Source organism: Rhinolophus ferrumequinum, chromosome X (assembly GCF_004115265.2).
Source record: "Rhinolophus ferrumequinum isolate MPI-CBG mRhiFer1 chromosome X, mRhiFer1_v1.p, whole genome shotgun sequence".
Taxonomy (NCBI): Eukaryota; Metazoa; Chordata; class Mammalia; order Chiroptera; family Rhinolophidae; genus Rhinolophus; species Rhinolophus ferrumequinum.
The window spans coordinates 113,520,515-113,542,085 of record NC_046284.1 but is presented as its reverse complement, the minus strand read 5'-3'; the positions used below and the strand labels follow the sequence as shown (position 1 = coordinate 113,542,085).

Below are 21,571 nucleotides of genomic sequence, written 5' to 3'. Positions count from 1 at the left end.
GGTGAGAAGTGATATCTCATTGTGGTTTTAATTTGTATTTCTCTGATGGTTAGTGATGTTGAATATCTTTTCATATGTCTATTGGCCATCTGTATGTCCTCTTTGGAGAAATGTCTATTCAGGTCCTCTGCCCATGTTTTAAATGGATTGTTTGGGTTTTTTTGGTGTTGAGTTGTGTGAGTTCTCTATAAATTTTGGATATTAACCCATTATTGGGTATGTCATTGGCAAATATATTCTCCCATTCAGTAGGATGTCTTTTTGTTTTGTTGATGGTTTCATTTGCTGTGCAAAAGCTTTTCAGTTTGATATAGTCCCATTTGATTTTTTTGTTTGTTTGTTTCCTTTGCCCAGGAAGATAGATCAGAAAAAATATTGCTAAGAGCAATGTCAGAGAGTTTGCTGCCTATATTTTCTTCTAGGAGTTTTATGGTTTCAGGTCTCACATTTAAATCTTTAATCCATTTTGATTTTATTCTTGTATATAGTGTAAGAAGGTGGTCCAATGCTTTCTTTCTTTCTTTCTTTTTTTTTGCATGTATCTGTCCAGTTTTCCCAACACCATTTATTGAATAGACTGTCTTTACTCCATTGTATATTCTTGCCTCCTTTGTCATAGATTAATTGACCATATTGGTGTGGGTTTATTTCTGGGTTCTCTATTTTGTTTCACTAATCTATGTGTCTATGTTTATGCCAGTACCATGCTGTTTTGATTACTAAGGCCTTATAGTGTAATTTGATATCAAGTAGTGTGATACCTCCAACTTTGTTCTTTTTTCTCAAGATTGCTGGCAATGGGGTCATTTTAAAAGGCTGCCTTTCCTTTCCATTTTGGCTACCAGTTCATGGTAATAAATATGTGTAAATGGGTGGGGGGGTGTGGTCAGGAGAGATCAACACATACATAAGTAGGTATAACAATTTGGCTGCAGGTATCAACTTGATTTCATCAGAACTTTTTGTGGGAAAACTCAGAGTAAAATGGTACAATCAGGGATTTGAATAAGAAAGGTACAACTCCTGGATGTGTGTAAAACTCACTGGCATTAAAATTTTGTACACCTGAAATTTATATCATGTTATTAACCAATGTTACCCCAATCAATTTAATTGAAAAAAGGAAAAAAAGAGAATATTCATCTATCCCATCATGATTACATGTGGTTGCTACACTTTTATATATTTCAGTATTTCAGTTCTAGAAAGTAGATGTCAAACTAACATATTTGTATAGGGGTGTGTGTATGGAGTAAGCCACATAGGAGGGGGTTGAAAGGAGAGAGGGTACAGTGAAGCCAGAGGGTTGTCTTGGAGCTGCCCTTGCACAGCTAGCACAGTTTTTATTTAGATGGTGTTGCAGGTGTATAATAATCACATTTCTAAAGATGCCTTTATTTACACCTTATAGTGGACTGAGAAAACATCAACCAACCATATCAATAAATATTTTTATTTGTATTAGTCTTATTTTTGGTGACTCTGAAGGAAGCTATCTTTCAAAGTTACCAAAAATAAAGACTGAAGTGACCTTGGAGAGGTCACTGGAGACTACCAAAAAGGGGGGCGGGTTGTGAGAACAAAGGGGATCAAAAGCCCAAATCAAATTTTTTTATTTTGAACCAAATGGCTTTATTAGCACATGACTAGGAGTCCCGGAGATTACAAAGAGAGTTTTCCTTTTTGCATAGCTGAACGTGTGCTTTGAATCATTTTGAAATCTTGAGTCTGTGCTGACCACTGTGGGGGAGACACCAAGGTAGCTAGACTGATTTTGAACTTAATTACCCCCTGGAATCTTCTCCATCCTGGGCCTAGGGGACGACTCTCTCCCATCAGGCTTTTCTGCCTTCACCTTCCATCACTAATTCGAAGCTCCCTTTAGTAGTGAGAACTCAACACCACTCATTGCCCATGTTAGCATTCAGCTGGGCCCACTCCACTGGCCCCTTGAATGCTATTAATAGGACAGTACTGAATGAGGGAGAGTGAGAGGCAGGGCAGACTTACCACAAGCCTCGCTAACTGGATGCCTTTAATACCCTTCATTGTTCTTTACCTCAATATGTTTAGGGAGGAGTATGTGGCTTGGCTACATGGCAGAACTCATGTTCAGAATTTTGAACATATTAAAAAGTCAAGCTAAATTTGAAAACACCCAGCTCTAAGCTTTTTAGATTTGTGAGATAAAGAAGAACTCTTAAAAGATCCTTTTCCAAGACATTCTCTTTCTTTCACTTTTTATTTGGAAACCAAACCAAATTTGAAGTTGCAAGAAATGTACGATGAATCCCAATATGCCCTTTACTTAGACTATTGTGCACATTTTGCTGTATTTTCTTTTTTGCTCTCTCTTTGTACATATACATCATTGTTATTATCATTATTATTCTTGTTGGTACTGAATCATTTATGTGTACCTTGAATACATCACGACCCTTTACTCCCAAACCCCAGCTTGGATCTTTTATGAACAAGGACATTCCCTTGCCAAAAATGTTATTTTTTTAGGTACAGTAAGAGAAGGGTCTGTTGAAACCTTTATAATGAGAGCGTGGGCCATTCCCAAGTGCTGATTGTGGGGCCCTGTGCAGGCTCCAAAGACTGGGAGAGGGGAGAGGAGACACCACAGCAGGTCTGGAGGACTTTATTGTTGCCATAAAACATTTTTTCCATGTTCTCTTTAGACACACGAAACGAAGGCTGCATTCCCAAGATCTGGCTTGTGGCTTTAAAATAAAATATATATATATATTTTTACAGTATTCTTTTTGGAGGGATGAAAGCATGTATTTTATTAACATTTCCCTAACTCTTTTTAAAAGAGGTTTTAGGCTGACAGCATCCAGCCTGCAGACTACTGCAATCGAAGTACATGCCTTTTTAGAAATTATACCTTTCAGTTAACTGAAGGGGAAAACTTTCCTTTCTGCTGTGAATCATCATCTCTGTGATGGAGAACGTTAAAATCCCTGTGTATGATCAGCACAGGAGGGTGACAGAGGTAATCTTGCTTATCTCACCTAACGTGTCAATGAGTTTTGCAAGCAGTTTTCTGGGCATTTTGCTCTTTGGTGGTTTGGGTTTCATTCATGATATTCTGTAGAGATCTGGCGGAGCGCAGGCAGCCGAATGATGCCGGGGAAGGGGGTATAAACAGCTGGCCATTCTGGCAGCACTGGGGTGCGCCCAGGCCTTGTCACCCTCCCCAGCTGTCTCAGTGCGCTCACAGAGCCGGGGGCACTTCAAGAGGGTAGTCCAGTTTCCCCCTTCCCCCCCTAAGAACCCAAAGGATTTGCTCAGAGCTGGAATTCGATGAAAACAACTTGCTCCAACATGCCAGATCTGCCGCATCACCAGTACCCCACCCCTCTGCCTCTGCGCTCGCTACCCACACCCCCAACCCCAACTTGAGGACTCCCCGCCCCCACCACGCTGACAGTCTCAGCCCTAACCCCTTGGATGCAAGGAAGTGTTTTTTCCTTGGAACGCGCCGGGCACGGCGAGGCCACCAGTGACTCCCAGCGGCCGCACTGGGCGCTGCGCCCCCCTCGCCCCGGCCTCCCCCCGTCCAGCGTCCGCCCTGCCTCCCCCGCGCCGCCTCCTGCGCCGGGACTGGAGGCGGATTCCTCTCTCCGGGTTTTCAAAGCGCCTTTCCGAAACCACCTCCCCGCCCAGAGAGGGAGAGAGCCTGGGCGCAATCGCTCCCCGGAGCGGCCGAGGGGCGCGCGGGGAGAGGCCTGCGCTGGGGTACTTTCAAACTGAGGCGCGCGCACACACTCACACCCAGACACACACACACACACACACACACACACACACGCACGGACACACACACACACACACGCCCATTTATATAGGCGGTGGCGGCGGCAGCGGCCCGGGCGGCGGCGGCGAGCGCAGGAATGATGGAGCTGAGCCAGCCGACCTGGGTTGGAAGCAAGTGAGCAGAGCTCAGGCGCAACCCAGGATTTCTGTGCCCCGCGCTTGTCATCCTCCCCAGGGAACGGTGCACCCGGAGAAGGACCGGGTGGACTGATTTGCTAGGGGGAGGGCGGGGAAGAGGAGGAGACCAGGTGAACGGAGGAGCCCCCTGCATATCTGGACTGCCCCTGCGCGCCTTTGCCCGACGCCTGCCCCTTCTCCGCCCAGGTGGGCGCGCCCGGTTCCCAGCTCGCAAGCGGCGCTTTGAGGAGACCAGAAAGTCGCGGCTCGGCTGCGCGGGATGCCTTTCGCCAAGCGGATCGTGGAGCCGCAGTGGCTGTGCCGGCAGCGGCGTCCGCCGCTCGGTCCGGCGGAGGACGCGAACGGAGGAGGCAGCGCCGAACCGCCACCGCCCCAGCAGCCGCCCGGCCGACAGGATGAGGCCGTGGCGCCGGGGCCAGAGGATCCTCCCCGCGTGCCCCCTGCACCTCCTGGGCCACCGCCGCCGTTGCCCGCGTCGACCGACCAGGCACAGCAGCCGCACGGAGAGGCGCCCGCGGCGGGCGAGGAGAGCGCGGCGGGGATCCCGGAGGCGGTGTCCGCGGCTGGCGAGGCGTCCTCGGCGGCGGCCGCGGCCGTGCTGCTCATGCTGGACCTGTGCGCGGTTAGCAACGCCGCGCTGGCCCGCGTCCTCCGGCAGCTGTCGGACGTGGCCCGGCACGCGTGCAGCCTCTTCCAGGAACTCGAGAGCGACATCCAGCTGACCCACCGCCGCGTCTGGGCGCTGCAGGGCAAGCTCGGCGGCGTGCAGCGCGTCCTCAGCACGCTGGACCCCAAGCAGGAGGCAGTGCGTGAGTACCCGCGCCGCCAGTCCGGCGCTCTGCTCCTGCGCCGCACCCTCCGCCCTCCCCGGTCGCCGCAATCCCAGCGCCTCGGCGCCGCTCCCACTGCAGCTTTGCACCTTACTCTTGCCTCCCCACCCGTCCCTTCCCTTCCCCTGGGACCCACCCCAAGCCTCCCCGTGCTGAGAGTTCCAGTTGGATTCCCATGCAGGGATGCGGAGGGGAGAAAGTTAAAGGGGCGGCCTCGGGACTCGGAGGCAGCTGCGGGCTGAGAGGGAGCGTTTCTGGGGACATCGTTGGCAGAGGGGTCTGTCGTTCATCTCTGGGGCTCGCCATTCCCGTCCCTCCACGGGGTGCGGAGGGGTTGGTGCAACTTCTGTGGTTTCCCGCGTCCTATAGTTCCCGCGCCCACGCGTCCTTGGGGGGTTCGAGGAGTAGTGAGGGTCCTTTTAGGGCTTCTGCTTCGCCGTGGCGGTTTTGTCACTCTTACTGTGACCTCAGGGGCTGCGCCGAGCCCTGAACTTGTGCCTTGCGCTCATGTACGACACAGCGCGGCACCGCTCGCCTCCTAGAGTGAACTCTCTCGCGCTCTGAGCCAACCTTGTGGCCCAGAGGGGCCGCGGGGAGGGGCGTGGAGGGAGGAGTGCCCCGGGCCCTGGGAAGATCGATGAGACCCCTGGGTATCTTTTCTGCGCTAAACAGCACAGGATCCCTACTAAATGGCTCCCTGTGTCATCTGCTCTCCGAGGACTCCAGAGGCGTCCCTCCGCCCCGCACCATATACTGTCGCCGAAATCCACCCGCGTGTGGAAGACCCGTGGGCATCTTTGCTGCCCGTTAACTTCACTCTTGCGGCACCCCAGGGTTCCCAATAAATGTCTTTCTGTGTCATCTGCCCTCTGAGAGGCGCTCAGGAGGGTCCACTGGTGCACAGACGGTCAAATCAGGAGGCGGTGGAATCATTTAGAAATGAGCCGACGGTGGGCGGGGGCACTAGGCCGGTGCGCCAGTCTTTAGGCGCCTAGTCCGGCTGCGACGCTCACGGCGAAGGTGATGTCAGCGTGTCTGACTTACGTAAGAAGCTTCCCCGGTTGCTGCAGCAGCTGCGCCGGTGCGCGGTGGCCCGGGAGCGTGCGGGGCGGGGGCGCTCTCGCGGCAACCTTCCCCGGGGGTTTCCAGGCACCTCTGCCCTGCAACCCAGCTCGAGCATTGCCCCCTCCCCCAAATAAACCTTTTGAACGCCCCCTGGAATTCGCTGCTTTTCTGCAATAGCAACAATAATAAGCGTAATGAATAAATGATGTGCACGATCGGTTTTCGCAGCTATAAAAGACCCGGAGTTGGGTTAATGACTGGTTGTTTAAAAGGGCAATTCCGGGGATGAGTTCTGGAAAGAATTAGGACTGCCGTAGGCCAAGTCGTATTTTACTTTTGGGACTTGAAATGAGCGCTTTAATCCTGCCTACTTTTTACCCCAAACCGCACAGCAGGGCCAGCCCCTTCACTTTCCACAGCGCTGATATCTGGGGAGTGCGGTTGGGGTGAGTGGTGATTTTACTTCAAAAGAAGGGAAGTTTTGCAGACTGTTGAGTGGTGCATACATTTCGTGTGTGTGTGTGTGTGTGTGTGTGTGTGTGTGTGTGTGTGTGAGAGAGAGAGAGAGAGAGAGAGAGAGAGAGAGAGAGAGAGAGAGAGAGAGAGAGAGGAGAAGAGAAGAGAAGAGAAGAGAAGAGAAAAGAGAAGAGAAGAGAAGAGAAGAGAGAAGATAAAGAGAAAAGGCCGCTCCTTAGATTTCACCCAAGTGAAACTCAGTGCTGGAGCAGATTGTGTCCTCCCTCTTCTCCCCTCTTTCTTTAGAGGCAGCAGTGGGCAGTTATATACCTGGAATTTGACACAGTCCTTTCAAATCCTTTTGACTGTTTGAAGTGCAAACTGATGGTTAATGGAGAAGAGACAAAAATTTTAATGTGTGCATACAGTTGATGAATATATGCTGTTTATGCATATTTATACATGAATAATAAATAAAGATGGGTGTAATACAATACCCAGGAATGGACTAACAATCTCCTATTATTTTTTGATATTTTTAAATGTTATCTCCACACTTCATGTTAGGGTTTCTGTGCAAGTGGTTTATTTCAGAGGGCATCCCAGGAAGCACAGGGAGGGAGTGCGGAAGTGGGAGAGGGCAGGGAGGAAAATTCATGCATGGTGTGAGCTTGGTTACCACTCTGGGCAACCAGGATTCAATCTAGCACTCACCTCAGGAGAGTTCCTCTGAGGAGTAAGTAAGTTGGAGTATTTATCCACCAACTTCTATCCCTCACTGATGGAAGGGGGCACCTGGAGCACGAACTCCCCAGTTTCTGGGGCCTGCCCTGTGTGTGGGTTCTGCGTGCTCCCAGGCCAGGTAGAGAGATGCAAAAGGCCTACAGGTATATACAAGAATGTCTGCAGCGGTCCTCTGGGGAGGGCAGAGGGCCTATGCGTGGAGTATCAGTGGTATCTCCTACATTATGCATCTCCTTTTATAGTTGCATTGCTCAAGGCCTAGGGGAGTATCAAAGGAAGTGACCCACATTCCCTTTTCTCTCCCTTTGAAGGTGTCTGGGTGCCTCCATACCCCCTGTATAGCCTTCCCACCAGGATCGCCAGTCCCCATGCAGTCTGAATGCTGCTTCATCCTTAGACAGCTGCTTCTGATTGCCCTGAGACAGGTTGGGGGTTGGGGGAGTTTGCAGGGGTGAAATGATCTGACACATACTTTAGTGAAGTCACTCTGGAGGCAAGTCTGAAGGCTGGTAAACCAGTTAATGTGACTGGTGATGGTGGCTAAGACTAGGGAGGAAGTTATGGAGACAGTGAGAAGTGGTGGGATTTTGAATTCATTTTGGAAATAGAATTGACAGGACTTACTAATTGGATTGTGTGTGAGAGGAAAAAATAATTATGGATGACTCCTAGCTTTCTTTTCTTTTTTCTTTTTTTGGCTTAAACAACTCAGAGAAGGTGGTACCATTTCCAGAAATGGGAAAAGCTAGTAGTAGAGTGGATATTTTATTGTGGGGAGGATGGAATCAATAGTTTTCTATTTGTGCCATATTAACTTGAGATGTCTCATCTGACTTAGACCACTAGATGTGAGTTCAGAACTCGAGAGAGGTCCAGGCTGGAGATGTAAATGTGAAACATAAGGGTAAAGATGGTATGTGAAGCCATGGAGTTAGTGACAATGCAGATAGTTAAAAACGGGGGTGGGGGGGCGGGGGGGCGGGCAGGAATTAGCCTAGGGCAGTCCAACTTTGGAAGTTTAGTAGAGGAGGAGAAAGACTGAGAAAGCAGTCAGCAAGCTAGAAGTAAAATCAGGAGAGTACGGTCTGATGGAAGTCAGGAGAAGGTGTTTCAAGAATTGAGAAGTCAACTTTGTTAAATACTTCCAAGAATAAGATAAGCTCTGAGATGAGACCATTGAATTTGGTAACTTGTAAGCAATTAATGGCCCTGATAGGTGCCATTTAAGTGGAGGGGTGGAGATAAAGGCCAAAGAAGATGGGATGAGGAGCCAACAGGAGGAGTGGAAGAGGAGACAGAAACCACAGATGACTCTTGTAAGGAGCAGTGGCTGGAGGGGAATACAGGGTCAAGGGAGATTTTCTTAAAAGGTATTGATGTTTAGGCATGTTTAGATTCCATGGAGAGGGGGAATTGATGATGCTGGGGAAAGAACTGGATAATTATGGAAGACCTTGAGAAGCTGAGAGGGGAAGGGATCAAAACACCCTTTCAGCCTTAGGAACTGGAGGAAAGATGAAGGATATGGGCAGACAGGCAGGTGGGCTGGTGAACTGATGGTGGTAGGATGGAGTGTTCTTATTTGATTACATTTATTTTCTCTGTGAAGTACCTGGTGAGGTCATCAGGTGAGACAGTGTTGGTAATGTGAGGAGAGAAGGCAAGGTGTTAATGTTGTCTCAGGGAACATGGATGCAGTAAGGAAGTGTAGGGGAATTACCTGGCTGTGTTGCTAGCCTTCTGAGATTTATGGTCATAAATTTGAAGTCCAGTTTTTCAGTCACTAAAACCTGAGACTTTGGAATTACTTCATGGGCCTTGACCCCAAGCTGTTCATTGTTGGACATTTTAAAGTTGTTGGCTTTTGGGTTGCTGTTGATTATATTTAGTTACTGAGTTTTAAAGTAAATTTTGTATTAAAGTTGAACATTCCTACAGAAAAGTGCACAATGAATGTATAGCTTGGTTAATTTTCACAAAGTGAGCAACTTATGTAGCCATCACCCAGATCAAGAAATAAAGCATTACTGTATCCTGAAATATCCTCCCCACCCAGACCCTTTACCCTTTCCAAAAGTAACCACTATTCTGACTTCTACTTCCATCAATTAGATTTTCCTGTTTTTGAACTTTATGTAAGTGGAGTCATATGAGTATAGTATATACTTTTTGGCATCTAGCATTGTTCACCCATTATGTTTGCAAGATTCTTCTATATTGTTGCATATACAGTAGATTGTTCCTTCCCATTGCTGAAAAATTCAAAATTCCATTGTGTACAAGGCCAAGCATGGTCTGAATAATTCCAAAATTCCACAATTTGTCAATCTATTCTCCTGATGATGGCCATTTGGATTGTTTCCAGTTTAGAACTCTTGCCACATTTTTTTTTACTTGCCGTTTGTGAGCTTATGTATACACATTTGTTTGGTATATAGCTAAAAGTAGGATTTCTGCATCAAAAGGAATGGATATTTTTGGCTTTAGTAGCTACTGCCTAAGAGTTTTCTAAACTGGCTGTACCAATTGATACTTCCAGGAGTACATGAAAGTTCCAGTTGCTCCACATCCTCACCAACACTGGTGTTATCTTTTTTTTTTTAATTAAAGTTTATTGGGGTGACAATGGTTAGTAAGGTGTTGTCTTTTTAATAGCTACTCTGATGGGTGGGTAATAAACATCTTTTTATGGTTTTAATTTGCATTTCTGATAGCTTGGGAGATTGAACACCATTTTCATATATATTTTTGACCATTTGGATATTCTTTTTTTGTGAATTACCTGTTCAAGGCCTTTGCTCATTTTTCAGTAAGGAGCTTTGTATCTTTTTTATTGTAGGAGTTTTTTATATATTGTGGATACGAATCATTTTTGACCTATAGGAATTGCAAATACCTTTTCTCACTCCGTGGCTTGCCTTTTCACTCTCTTAGTGTTGTCTTTTGGTGAGCAGAAGTTCTTATTTTTATGTCATCCAGTTTATCAGTTTTTTTCTTTATGATTAGTATTTTTTTATGTTCTGTTTTATTTGTTCTTAAAGAAATTCTTCACTGACTCCAAGGTCACGAAGTTATTCTCCTATGTTCTAGAAGTTTTTCGTTTTGCCTGTGTCATTTAAATCCATGATTCATATGAAATTGGTGTTTGAAAATGGTGTGAGGTAGGGGTCAAGATGAATTCTTTTTCCATATGGATACACAATTGATCCATTTCCCCTTACTGAAAAGACCATCATTTCCCCATTTCACTGCCGTGACATCTCTGTCATCTATTGAGTGAATTGATTTAATTTTTAGCTAACATTTATTGAGTTCTGCTATATGTCAGGCCCTGTGCTAAGACCTTTATATGAATTATCTAATCTTCAGAATAACTCTATGTGAGAGGTACAATTATTTTCCCACTTTAAAGAGGGTTAGCAACTTGCTCCAGGTAGCAACAGCTAGAAAGAACTGAAGCCTAGATTGGGATTCAGTTCTGAGTTCACAGCTTTCTTTCCAAGCACTAGACTTTTCTTCCATGCATTGCTGCACAAATCTAGGGGAATTACTATATTAAAATCAAGGCCTTTCTCGATATGCTTATGTCCACTTGACAAGTTTCATTTCTTGCTTTTCTATGCATTGGGCCTCCCTGCCTTCTCCATTTTCCACCCCAGTCCAGTAATACTGAACTCTTGGGTGTTCCCCAACTTGCCAGGCTTTCTCATTCTTCAAGCCTATGTAGATACTACTCTTTCCTTCTGGAACATTTCTCTGGCTAATTCGTATATGGTCATTCTTTGACACTCAGCTGGCACATCATATTCTCTATGAAATGGAACGTGATTCCTTGCCCACCACCTCCTCACCTACAAGTTTTCCAGAACTCTGTGCTAACCTTTATTTTTGATTTTCTTATTCTGAACAGCAGACAGTGTTGGTGCTCTATTTATGAGGTGTGATCCGAAAATACAGTGAATGCTTAAATAAAAAAAATTCATTATAGTAAAACACATTGCCATTAATCCCTCTCAAGAGACTCCCCCTCGCTTTGAACGCACTTATCCCATCATTCTTGTCACTTTCTGAAGTGGTTCTGGAAGTCCTCTTTCATGAATGTCTTTAGTTGCGCTGTCGTGGCTGCCTTGATGTCCTGAATCGATTCAAAACATTTATTTTTCATTGTCATTTTGACTTCAGGGAAGAGCCAGAAGTTGCATGGTGCCAGCCAGATGCAGTGAATAAGGTGGATGAGGACACACTGTAATGTTTTTATTTGGCAGAAATTGCTGTGATGTGTGACATGGAGCATTGTTATGATGGAGGATGAAGTAAAGACTCTCACAAAAGAGAACTTCTAGAACTTCTTTAGAAAGTGGCAAGGATGATGAGATAAGTGTGTTCAAAGTGAGGGGGAACATTTTAAGGGGAATTAATGTCAATGTGTCTTTTGCTTTAATATATTTTTTTATTTAAACATTCACTGTATTGTTGGATCACACCTCGTATATTCCTTCAGTCCTTACCTTTCATGCTGAAGGTTGCTTACTGCAAAATCCTGGGAATCTGCCTAGGGCTTTTTGTTTCTCTGGCTAATGGACCATGCTTGGACTTGCACACAGGGGAAGCCAGAAGTGCCAGCAAGTTAATGCCCCTGAAGCAGCACTCAACCAGTGATGGACAGGGTGTTGGTGGATGAACACCCCAGCTTCTCTGCCCCTTGGATGAGAGAACTCTGAGGCATGTTCTACACCATCTTTCAGAATTCCCCAGTAGGATTGAGCTCTAGTTTCCCACAGTGGTGACTTATTTGATAACTCAATATGTGTTTTTTGCCTTCCTTTCTCCATCTCACTTTCTCACTCATGTATGGGTGGTTCCAGAGGACACCTCCCACATAAACTACTTGTGATTGAAGTTGCACTTGCACTCATAAGGTCTGGTGGAACCCAGACCAAAACAATCTGTTTAATCTTTGAACTATGAGGGCAAAGACCTTGGGCTGGGAGTATGGTAGAGGTGATGTTTCTCTCTTTTCCCTTAAACTGTTTTCTCCAGGATTATTACATTAGCCACGTGCCTGGCACCTCCCAGGTGCTCTGTGTTGGGTCTGAAACTTACTTACTACCCTTTAGGAAAGACCTTTAGTTTCAAGGGTGAGAAGGGGCACGGAAGGAACACAAGTCTAAGATGATGAAGACACAACGTCTCAGTTCCTCAACGGTCCATTGGCCAGCCTTTTAGAGTATTGTTTATCATCCTGTGAAATGGGGTCAATGGTGGCCCCAGGTGTCAAAGCTCCCTATTTGGGAAGCATAATTTTAGCCAGAACAGACACAGAAACTGCTAAATCTGGAATGAAACTAGGAAGCAACACATTGGGTGAATTGATCATTTGGGATTGGGGTAGTAACGCTAATCATGGGTTCATTCTGCTTTTGGAAGGAGGATCCTGTTCCTCCCCATTCTGTTCATTCCACCACATGCAGAAACCCTTTGCAGACTGGTTAATGTGGGGTTGTTTTTTTTTTGTTGTTTTTTTTTTGTTGTTGTTTTCTGGGTTTTTTTTTTTGATGTTTCAGTGACTGTGGTTAGGTTTCTTTCCCTCCTGTCTCTGCTCAGTGAGTTTCTTTGAGGCATTGTAAGATCCTAATGGCTCCAATAAAAGTTGCTTTTAAACCCATCACTGAACAACTGAGAAGAAAGCAATCTTTCAAAGGTTAATAATTCATAGTTGTAATTTCCTCATAACCAGTAACAGCAACACATTTCTTTCTAGACTTCTCTTGTGGTACTGGATTGGGCTTTTAAATCTAAACTACTGAACTACGTTACCTGGGAAATCCTTGAGATTCTGTTGGGTTGACATTGCTAAGATGATAACAATAAAGATTTCTTTCTTCCTATTTGTGGAGACCTTTTCCACACAATGCCATCAGAAAAGTGTGAATTCCCCATACACTCTCAGAAACTTCTTCAGTCTCAAAGCTTCTAGTCCACCTTTAATGGGCATTACTTTTAAATTGCAACAACATATGAAATCTCTCCTACTGTCCCATGTTAGCTCAAGAGTCTTAAGGATTCATATAATGCTGTGAAATTTTAGGGACAAAGACAATTTTAAATGTAGTTGGAAGTTTGTTTGGACAGTTCAGTTTAACTTCTTTTTACTCTATTAAGAATAGTGGAGGGGACGACCGGATGGCTCAGTAAGTTAGAGTGCCAGCTCTGAACAACAGGATTGCCGGTTTGATTCCCACATAGGCCACTGTGAGCTGCACCCTCCACAACTAAACTGAAGAGAACCAGCTGCCGCTGAGCGGCCAATGGGGCGGCCGGATGGCTCAGTTGCTTAGAGCACCAGCCCTCAACAACAAGGTTGCAGGTTCAATTCCCGTATGGGATGGTGGGCTGAGCCCCCTGCAACTGAAGACTGAGAACGGTGACTGGACTTGGAGCTGAGCTGCGCCCTCCACAACAACGACTTGGAGCTGATGGGCCCTGGAGAAACACACTGTCCCCAATATTCCCCAATAAAAATTACAAAAAAAGAATAATGGAACACAAGATTTTTGGGGGGACACTACTAAAATATCATGTGAAGAGTATGCCTGGAACAAACCACCAATCACAGAAATTCCTGAAAGTTCTTTTTTCATCAAGAATTCCTCATGAATCACATCTTGATAATAAATGAAAATAAAAAATAATAAGGTGGGAATGGTTTCAGATTGTAAGTCTCTCATTCTAAGGTCTGAATTTGTTAAAACAAGGTTTTGGAGAGCCCTACCAGACTGCAAGCCCACAAAGTACAGAGACCTTGTCTAGCTCATCTTTTTGAATGACTAAGGCAGGCTTGATTACTTTTTATTTCTGACACTAATGTCTATCCCTTAATCCACTAATGAACAGGAGAAGGTTTGGGTGTACTGAAATAGCAATCTGAGGACCTGGGCATTCATATGCTGAAAAATTACTTAATTTTGAAGTGCCTAAGTCCTTCCAAGTGAAATTAACCAAGAATAAAATAATTTAACAAGAGTTGGAGAATCTCGGCATCTTAGAGTTGAGAAAGACCTCAGCACCCATAGAATTCAACCTCCCACCTAGGGTGGCACTCTTTTTTAAGATGTCCCAAATGACAACCCATCTGGTTTCCATGCTCTATAAGACTCCCGAGAGTGGGAAGGGGCCACCCCCACCCACCCCCACTTTATTGCCAGAGAGTTCCCATTCTCAAACCATCCTTATCTATAATGAGACTAAATCTGTCTTTTTGTAGTGCCAGCCTTTTGGTCCTTATTCTGATATCTGGAGACATATATAATCTTATGATCTCTTATCTAAGACATCTTTTAAGTGGCTAGAGGTTACTGTTATGGTCACTTCTAAGCTTTCTTCATCTCAGGTAAAATAACTTCAGTTCTTTCCACTAAGCCTCGTAATGCCACGTTTGCTGTCCTCTCCCATGCTTGTGGCCCTCTGCCACAGGTGCAGAGCATGGATAGACTCATTCCTTTCTTCATATGAATGCCGCACTAGGACTAAGATGGCCCTTGTGGTTTTAACCATTGTAAGACACTGTTGGTGCATTATTGCTCTTATGGCTCAACAAACTCCTTTCATTTACAGTAGCAGTTCTTTTATATGAGGTTGCCTCTATTCTATTTGTGCAGTTGGTATTTTGAACTTAAATTTCACAACACTCCCCCATTGTCTCTCTTAAATTGAATCTGGCTTGCTTTGCTCTTTCACTTCCAATCAGTGCTGATGGTTTAAAATCTTGATTCAATGTGTCAGCTACTGCCCACAGCATTGTGCTCTCTGCAGACATCATAAACATGATTCTAGCCCATCTCCTACATCTTCGATAAAATGATTGTTCAGATGGACTGAAGGCCAGAGCCCATTGGCAAGCAGTACTAGCAACATCCCTCCGAGTTGATGTCTATTAATCAACATTCCTTGGGTACCGTTGTTGCAGCAGCCACAAATGCTCCCCTCACCATCCCAGTCCCATTCAAACCACATTTCTCCACCTTGCCCACAAGATCTATCATCATGAGCGATTGTCAAATGGTTTGCTGAAATCAAGATACCATATGTCTGCAGTATTCCTTTGATCTCCCAGTCTAATAACCCTACTCAAAAGGGAAATGAGGTTAGTCTGGCTCAAACTAGACTCACTTACAGCCATCAGAGGGGCTATTTAAATTTTCTTGTATATAATGGATAAAGAGTTTATTTGGGGGAATCTGCTTTGGATTTACCCATAGAATGACTGCACCGTTGGACTGTAAGGGGATTCTCTGAGTCCTAGAGTCCATTTCTCGGATTCCAAAGTGCCTGGCTTATAAAAGATAGAGAATCGGAGTTCTTATCCCTTCCCTTCTTTTAGGATACCTGGTGAGAACCTTATGTCCTTGTCTCTTTTCTTTTTTTTTTCATTATTAGTTTCAGGTGTATAAAACAACATAATCATTAGACATCTACACACCTCACAAAGTGATAACCACAACAAATCTACCCATCTGACATCATAAATAACTATTACAGTACCATTGACTATATTCCCTATGCTGTACCATATATATATGTAAAATAATATTGAATGTCAACTATAATTTTATATATATAAAATTATAGTTGACATTCAATATTATTTTACATTAGTTTCAGGTGTACAGTGTAGTGGTTAGGCATATATATAATTTATGAAGTGATTCCCCCCGATAAATCTAGTACCCATCTGACACCATATATAGTTTTTACAACATTATTGACTATATTTCCCATACTACATTTCACATCTCCATGACTATTTTATGACTACAAATTTGTACTTCCTAATCCCTTCACCTTTCTTTAGATTCCACATATAAGTGAGATCATATGGTATTTGTTTTTCTCAGTCTGACTTGTTTCACTTAGTATAATACCCTCTATGTCATACATGTTGTTGCAGATTTCATCCTTTCTGTGGCAGAGTAATACTCCATTGTATAAATGTACTATGTTTTCTTTATCCAATCATCTGTTGATGAGCATTTTGGTTGTTTCCATATCTTGGCTATTGTGAATAATGCTGCAGTAAACATAGGGATGCATATATTTTTTTCAAATTAGTGTTTTGGATTTCTTTGGATACATACCAGGAGTGGAATTGCTGGGTCATAGGGTAGTTCTATTTTTCATTTTTTGAGGAACCTCCATACTGTTTTCTTTTTTTTTTTAATTTATTGGGGTGACAATTGTTAGTAAAATTACATAGATTTCAGGTGTACAATTCTGTATTATATCATCTATAAATCCCATTGTGTGTTCACCACCTGGAGTCAGTTCTCCTTCCATCACCATATATTTGATCCCCCTTACCCTCATCTCCCACCCCCTAACCCCCTTACCCTCTGGTAACCACTAAACTATTGTCTGTGTCTATGAGTTTTTGTTTCTCATTTGTTTGTCTTGTTCTTTTGTTGTTTTTGGTTTATATACCACATATTAGTGAAATCATATGGTTCTCTGCTTTTTCTGTCTGACTTATTTCGCTTAGCATTATACTCTCAAGATCCATCCATGTTGTCACAAATGTTCCTATATCATCTTTTCTTACCGCCGAATAATATTCCATTGTGTATATATACCACAACTTCTTTATCCATTCATCTATCGAAGGACATTTTGGTTGTTTCCATGTCTTGGCCACCGTAAACAAAGCTACAATGAATATTGGAGCACATGTGTCTTTATGTATAAATGTTTTCAGATTTTTTGAGTAGATACCCAGGAGAGGGATTGCTGGGTTACATGGTAATTCTATTCGTAATTTTTTGAGGAACCTCCACACTGCCTTCCATAACGGCTGCACCAGTCTGCATTCCCACCAACAGTGTATGAGGGTTCCTTTTTCTCCACAGCCTCTCCAACACTTTTTACTATTTGTCTTGTTGATGATAGCCATTCTGACTGGGGTGAGGTGATGTCTCATTGTGGTTTTTATTTGCATTTCTCTGATGATTAGTGATGTTGAGCATTTTTTCATATGTCTATTTGCCATTTGTATGTCCTCTTTGGAGAAATGTTTCTTCAGGTCCTCTGCCTATTTTTCAATTGGGTTGTTTGTTTTTTGTTGTTGAGTTCATGAGTTTCTTGTATATTTTGGATATTAGCCCCTTAACGGAGGCACTGTTTGCAATAATCTTCTCCCATTCAGTTGGTTTCCTCTTTATTTTGTCGATGGTTTCTTTTGCTGTGCAGAAGCTTTCAAGTTTCATATAGTCCCATTCATTTATTTAAGCTTTTACTTCCATTGCCTTTGGAGTCAAATTCATAAAATGCTCTTTGAACCCAAGGTCCATATGTTTAGTACCTATGTTTTCTTCTATGCAGTTTATTGTGTCAGGTTTTATGCTTAAGTCTTTGATCCATTTTGAATTAATTTTGGTACATGGTGACAGATAGCAGTCCAGTTTCATTCTTTTGCGCGTGGCTATCCAATTCTCCCAGCACCATTTATTGAAGGGGCTGTCTTTTCTCCATTGTATGTTTTTAGCTTCCTTGTCAAAAATTGTCTGTCCATATTTATGTGGTTTTATTTCTGGGTTCTCAATTCTATTCCATTGGTCTATGTGTCTGTTTTTCTGCCAATATCATGCTGCTTTGATTATTGTAGCCCTGTAGTACAAGCTAAAGTCAGGGAGTGTGATACCTCCAGTATTGTTCTTTTTTCTTAAGATTGCTTTGGCTATTCGGGGTCTTTTGTGGTTCCAAACAAATCTGATGATTTTTTGTTCTATTTCTTTAAAAAATGCCATTAGGATTTTGATGGGGATTGCATTAAATCTGTATATTGCTTTGGGTAATATGGCCATTTTAACTATGTTGATTCTTCCAATCCGTGAGCACGGAATGTCTTTCCATTTCATTGTGTCTTCCTTAATTTCTTTCAAAAATGTCTTATAGTTTTCAGCATATAGGTCCTTCACATCCTTGGTTAAGTTTATTCCTAGGTATTTTATTCTTTTTGCTGCAATTGCAAAATGAATTTTTTTTAAATTTCTTTTTCTGAGATTTCATTGTTAGTATATAGGAATGCAATGGACTTTTGTACGTTGATTTTGTAGCCAGCAACTTTACTGTATTCGTTGATTGTTTCTAATAGCTTTTTGGTGGAGTCTTTAGGGTTTTCTATATATAGCATCATGTCATCTACAAAGAGTGATAATTTAACTTCTTCATTCCCAATGTGGATGCCTTTTATTTCTTTCTCTTGCCTGATTGCTCTGGCAAGGACTTCCAACATGGTGTTGAAAAGCAGAGGTGAGAGGGGACAGCCCTGTCGTGTTCCTGAACGTAGAGCAAAGGGGTTCAGTTTTTCACCATTAATTATGAGATTAGCTGAGGGCTTGTCATATATGGCCTTTATTATGTAAAGGTATTTTCCTTCTATACCTATTTTATTAAGTGTTTTAATCATAAATGGATGTTGTATCTTGTCAAATGCTTTTTCTGCATCAATTGATATAATCATATGATTTTTGTCCTTTATTTTGTTTATGTGATGTATCACAGTGATGGATTTGCAGATGTTGAACCATCCTTGTGCCCCGGGGATGAACCCCACTTGGTCGTGATGAATAATCTTTTTAATGCATTGTATGCGATTTGCTAGAATTTTGTTTAGGATTTTTGCATCTTTATTCATCAGAGATATTGGTCTGTACTACTCTTTTTTTGTGTTGTCCTTACCAGGTTTTGGTATCAGGGTACTGTTGGCCTCATTAAATGAGTTAGGGAGTACTGTCTCTTCTTCAATTTTTTGGAAGAGTTTGAGCAGGATTGGTATTAGATACTCTTTGAAGGTTTGGTAGAATTCACTAGTGAAGCCATCTGGTCCCAGACTTTTACTTTTGAGAAGGTTTTGGATGACTGATTCAATTTCGTTATTGGTCAGTCTGTTTTGATTTTCCAGTTCTTCATGGTTCAGCCTTGGAAGGCTGTATGTTTCTAAGAACTTGTCCATTTCTTCTAGGTTATTGTATTTGGTGGCATATAGTCCTTCATAGTATTCTTGGATGATCCTTTGTATTTCTGTGGTGTCCGTGATAACTTCCCCTTTTTCATTTCTGATTTTGTTAATTAGTGTCTTCTCTCTTTTTATCTTAGTGAGTCTTGCCAAGGGTTTGTCAGGTTTGTTAATCCTTTCAAAAAACCAGCTCTTTGTCACATTAATTTTTTCTATTGTCTTTTTGTTCTCTATTTCGTTTAGTTCTGCTCTGATTTTTGTTATTTCCTTTCTTTTGCTGACCTTGGGTTTCACTTGTTCTTCTTTTTCTAGTTCTTTAAGGTGTAACATGAGGTCATTTATTTGGGATTTTTCTTGTTCTTGAGATAGGCCTGTAAAGATATAAATTTCCCTCTTAAAACTGCTTTCGCTGCATCCCAAAAATTTTGGTAGGATGTATTTTCATTGTCATTTGTTTCTATGTATCTTTTGATCTCTCCTCTAATTTCTTCTTTGACCCAGTCGTTCTTTAAAAGTATGTTGTTTAATCTCCATGTATTTGCGTTTTTTCCTGCTTTCTTTTTGCAGTTGATATCGAATTTCAAAGCCTTGTGATCAGAGAATATGCTTGGTATGATTTCAATCTTCTTAAATTTGCTGAGGCTGATATTATGTCCCAATATATGGTCTATCCTTGAGAATGTTCCATGTACACTAGGAAAGAACGTATTGTTTGATGTTTTAGGATGAAGTGCTCTATATATGTCAATTATGTCCATTTCATCTAATGTGTCATTTAGGGCTGCTATTTCGTTATTTATTTTCTGTTTGGATGATCTATCCATAGCTGTCAATGATGTATTTAAGTCCCCTAGTATAATTGTGTTTTGGTCAACTTCTCCCTTTAGTTCTGTTAATAGTTGCTTGGTATATTTCGGTGCTCCCTGATTGGGGGCATAAATATTGATGACTGTTATGTCTTCTTGTTGTACAGTCCCCTTTACCATTATGAAATGTCCATCTTTGTCTCTTGTTATCTTTTTCACCGTGAAGTCTGTTTCATCTGATATCATTATGGCTACACCTGATTTTCTCTGGGTACCATTGGCTTGGAGTGTCAATTTCTACCCTTTCACTTTGAGTCTATGCTTGTCCTTGTAGCTGAGATGTGTCTCTTGGAGACAGCATATGGTTGGGTTGAGTTTTTTGATCCAATCTGCTACTCTGTGCCTTTTTATTGGTGAGTTCAGTCCATTTACATTTAGGGTGATTATTGATATGTGAGGATTTTCTGTCATTCTATCTTTAGTTTTCTAGTAAGGCTGTGTCTCCATTGTTTCTTTGCCTTTATGTTGTTGTCTATTATTTCTGTGTGGTGGTGTTCTATGATGTTTCCCTCTGTTTCTTCTTTTATTACAGTATATATTTCAGTTCTGGATTTTTTTTGAGTGGTTACCCTTAAGTGTATGTAAAAGAAAGTTTGATATTTAGAGTATTCCATTTTCTTCAGCACGCTTACTTTCTCCATTCCCGTATTCTGGTTCAGGCCTTTACTCTCCCCCTTTTTATGTTTCGGTTGCCACAAATTGTCCCTGTTGATGGTTGTCGAATATCCTCCTTTAGTATTTCTTGTAGTGCAGGTCGTGTATTAGAAAATTCCCTCAGCTTCTGTATGTCTGGAAAGGTCTTTATTCCTCCTTCATATCTAAAGGATATCTTTGCTGGAATAATTATTCTTGGCTCATAATTTCTCTCTTTTAGTAGTTCATACTGTTTTCCATAGTGGCTGCACCAATTTGCATTCCCACCAACAGTGTATGAGGGTTCCTTTTTCTCCACAGCCTCTCCAACACTTGTTACTATTTGTCTTGTTAATGATAGCCATTCTAACTGGGGTGAGGTGGTATCTCATTGTGGTTTTTATTTGCATTTCTCTGATGATTAGTGATGTTGAGCATTTTTTCATATGTCTATTTGCCATGTGTATGTCGTCTTTGGAGAAACGTGTATTGAGGTCCTCTGCCCATTTTCAAATTGGATTGTTTGTTTTTTTCGTGTTGAGTTCTATGAGTTTTTTAAAAATATATATAAATTTTGGATATTAATCCCTTATCAGATGTTTCATTGGCAAATATCTTCTCCCATTCAATAGGCTCTCTTTTCATTTTGTTGATGGTTTCCTTTGCTGTGCGAAAACGTTTTAGTTTGATGGAGTCCAATTTGTTTATTTTTTCTTTTGTTTCCTTTTGTTCTTGCTTCTTAAGGAAAGGTTTGGAATTCATGACCTTCGGAGTTTGCTTAGGCTCAGTTTAAGTAAGGTTGGCAAGTGTCAGGCTTATCTAATTGTTGAGAAGCAAACGAATATGTAGTTAAGAGTGTGGACTCTGAAGTCAGGCTGCATGGGTTCAAATCATGGCTTCGCACCTTCAAAGCTGTATGACTTTGGACAATTCACTGAATATTTCTTTTTCTGTTATGGGCTGGAGATAAAAACAGTACCTACTGCGTCAGATTGTTGACAGGG

The 21,571-nt window shown here is 42.6% G+C and overlaps 1 protein-coding gene across 2 annotated transcripts in view; it reads left to right on the top strand.

The window, feature by feature from the left end:
* Positions 1 to 3,647: 3,647 nt before the first annotated feature.
* The window catches only part of NHS (NHS actin remodeling regulator), a 347,739-nt gene continuing 329,815 nt past the window's right edge, over positions 3,648 to 21,571 (top strand). For both annotated transcript variants that reach the window (XM_033116708.1, XM_033116698.1), the window contains exon 1: positions 3,648 to 4,775. In XM_033116708.1, the coding sequence (XP_032972599.1) occupies positions 4,226 to 4,775 (550 nt within the window). In that variant the 5' untranslated portion in view covers positions 3,648 to 4,225. The remainder of the gene's footprint in view (positions 4,776 to 21,571) is intronic.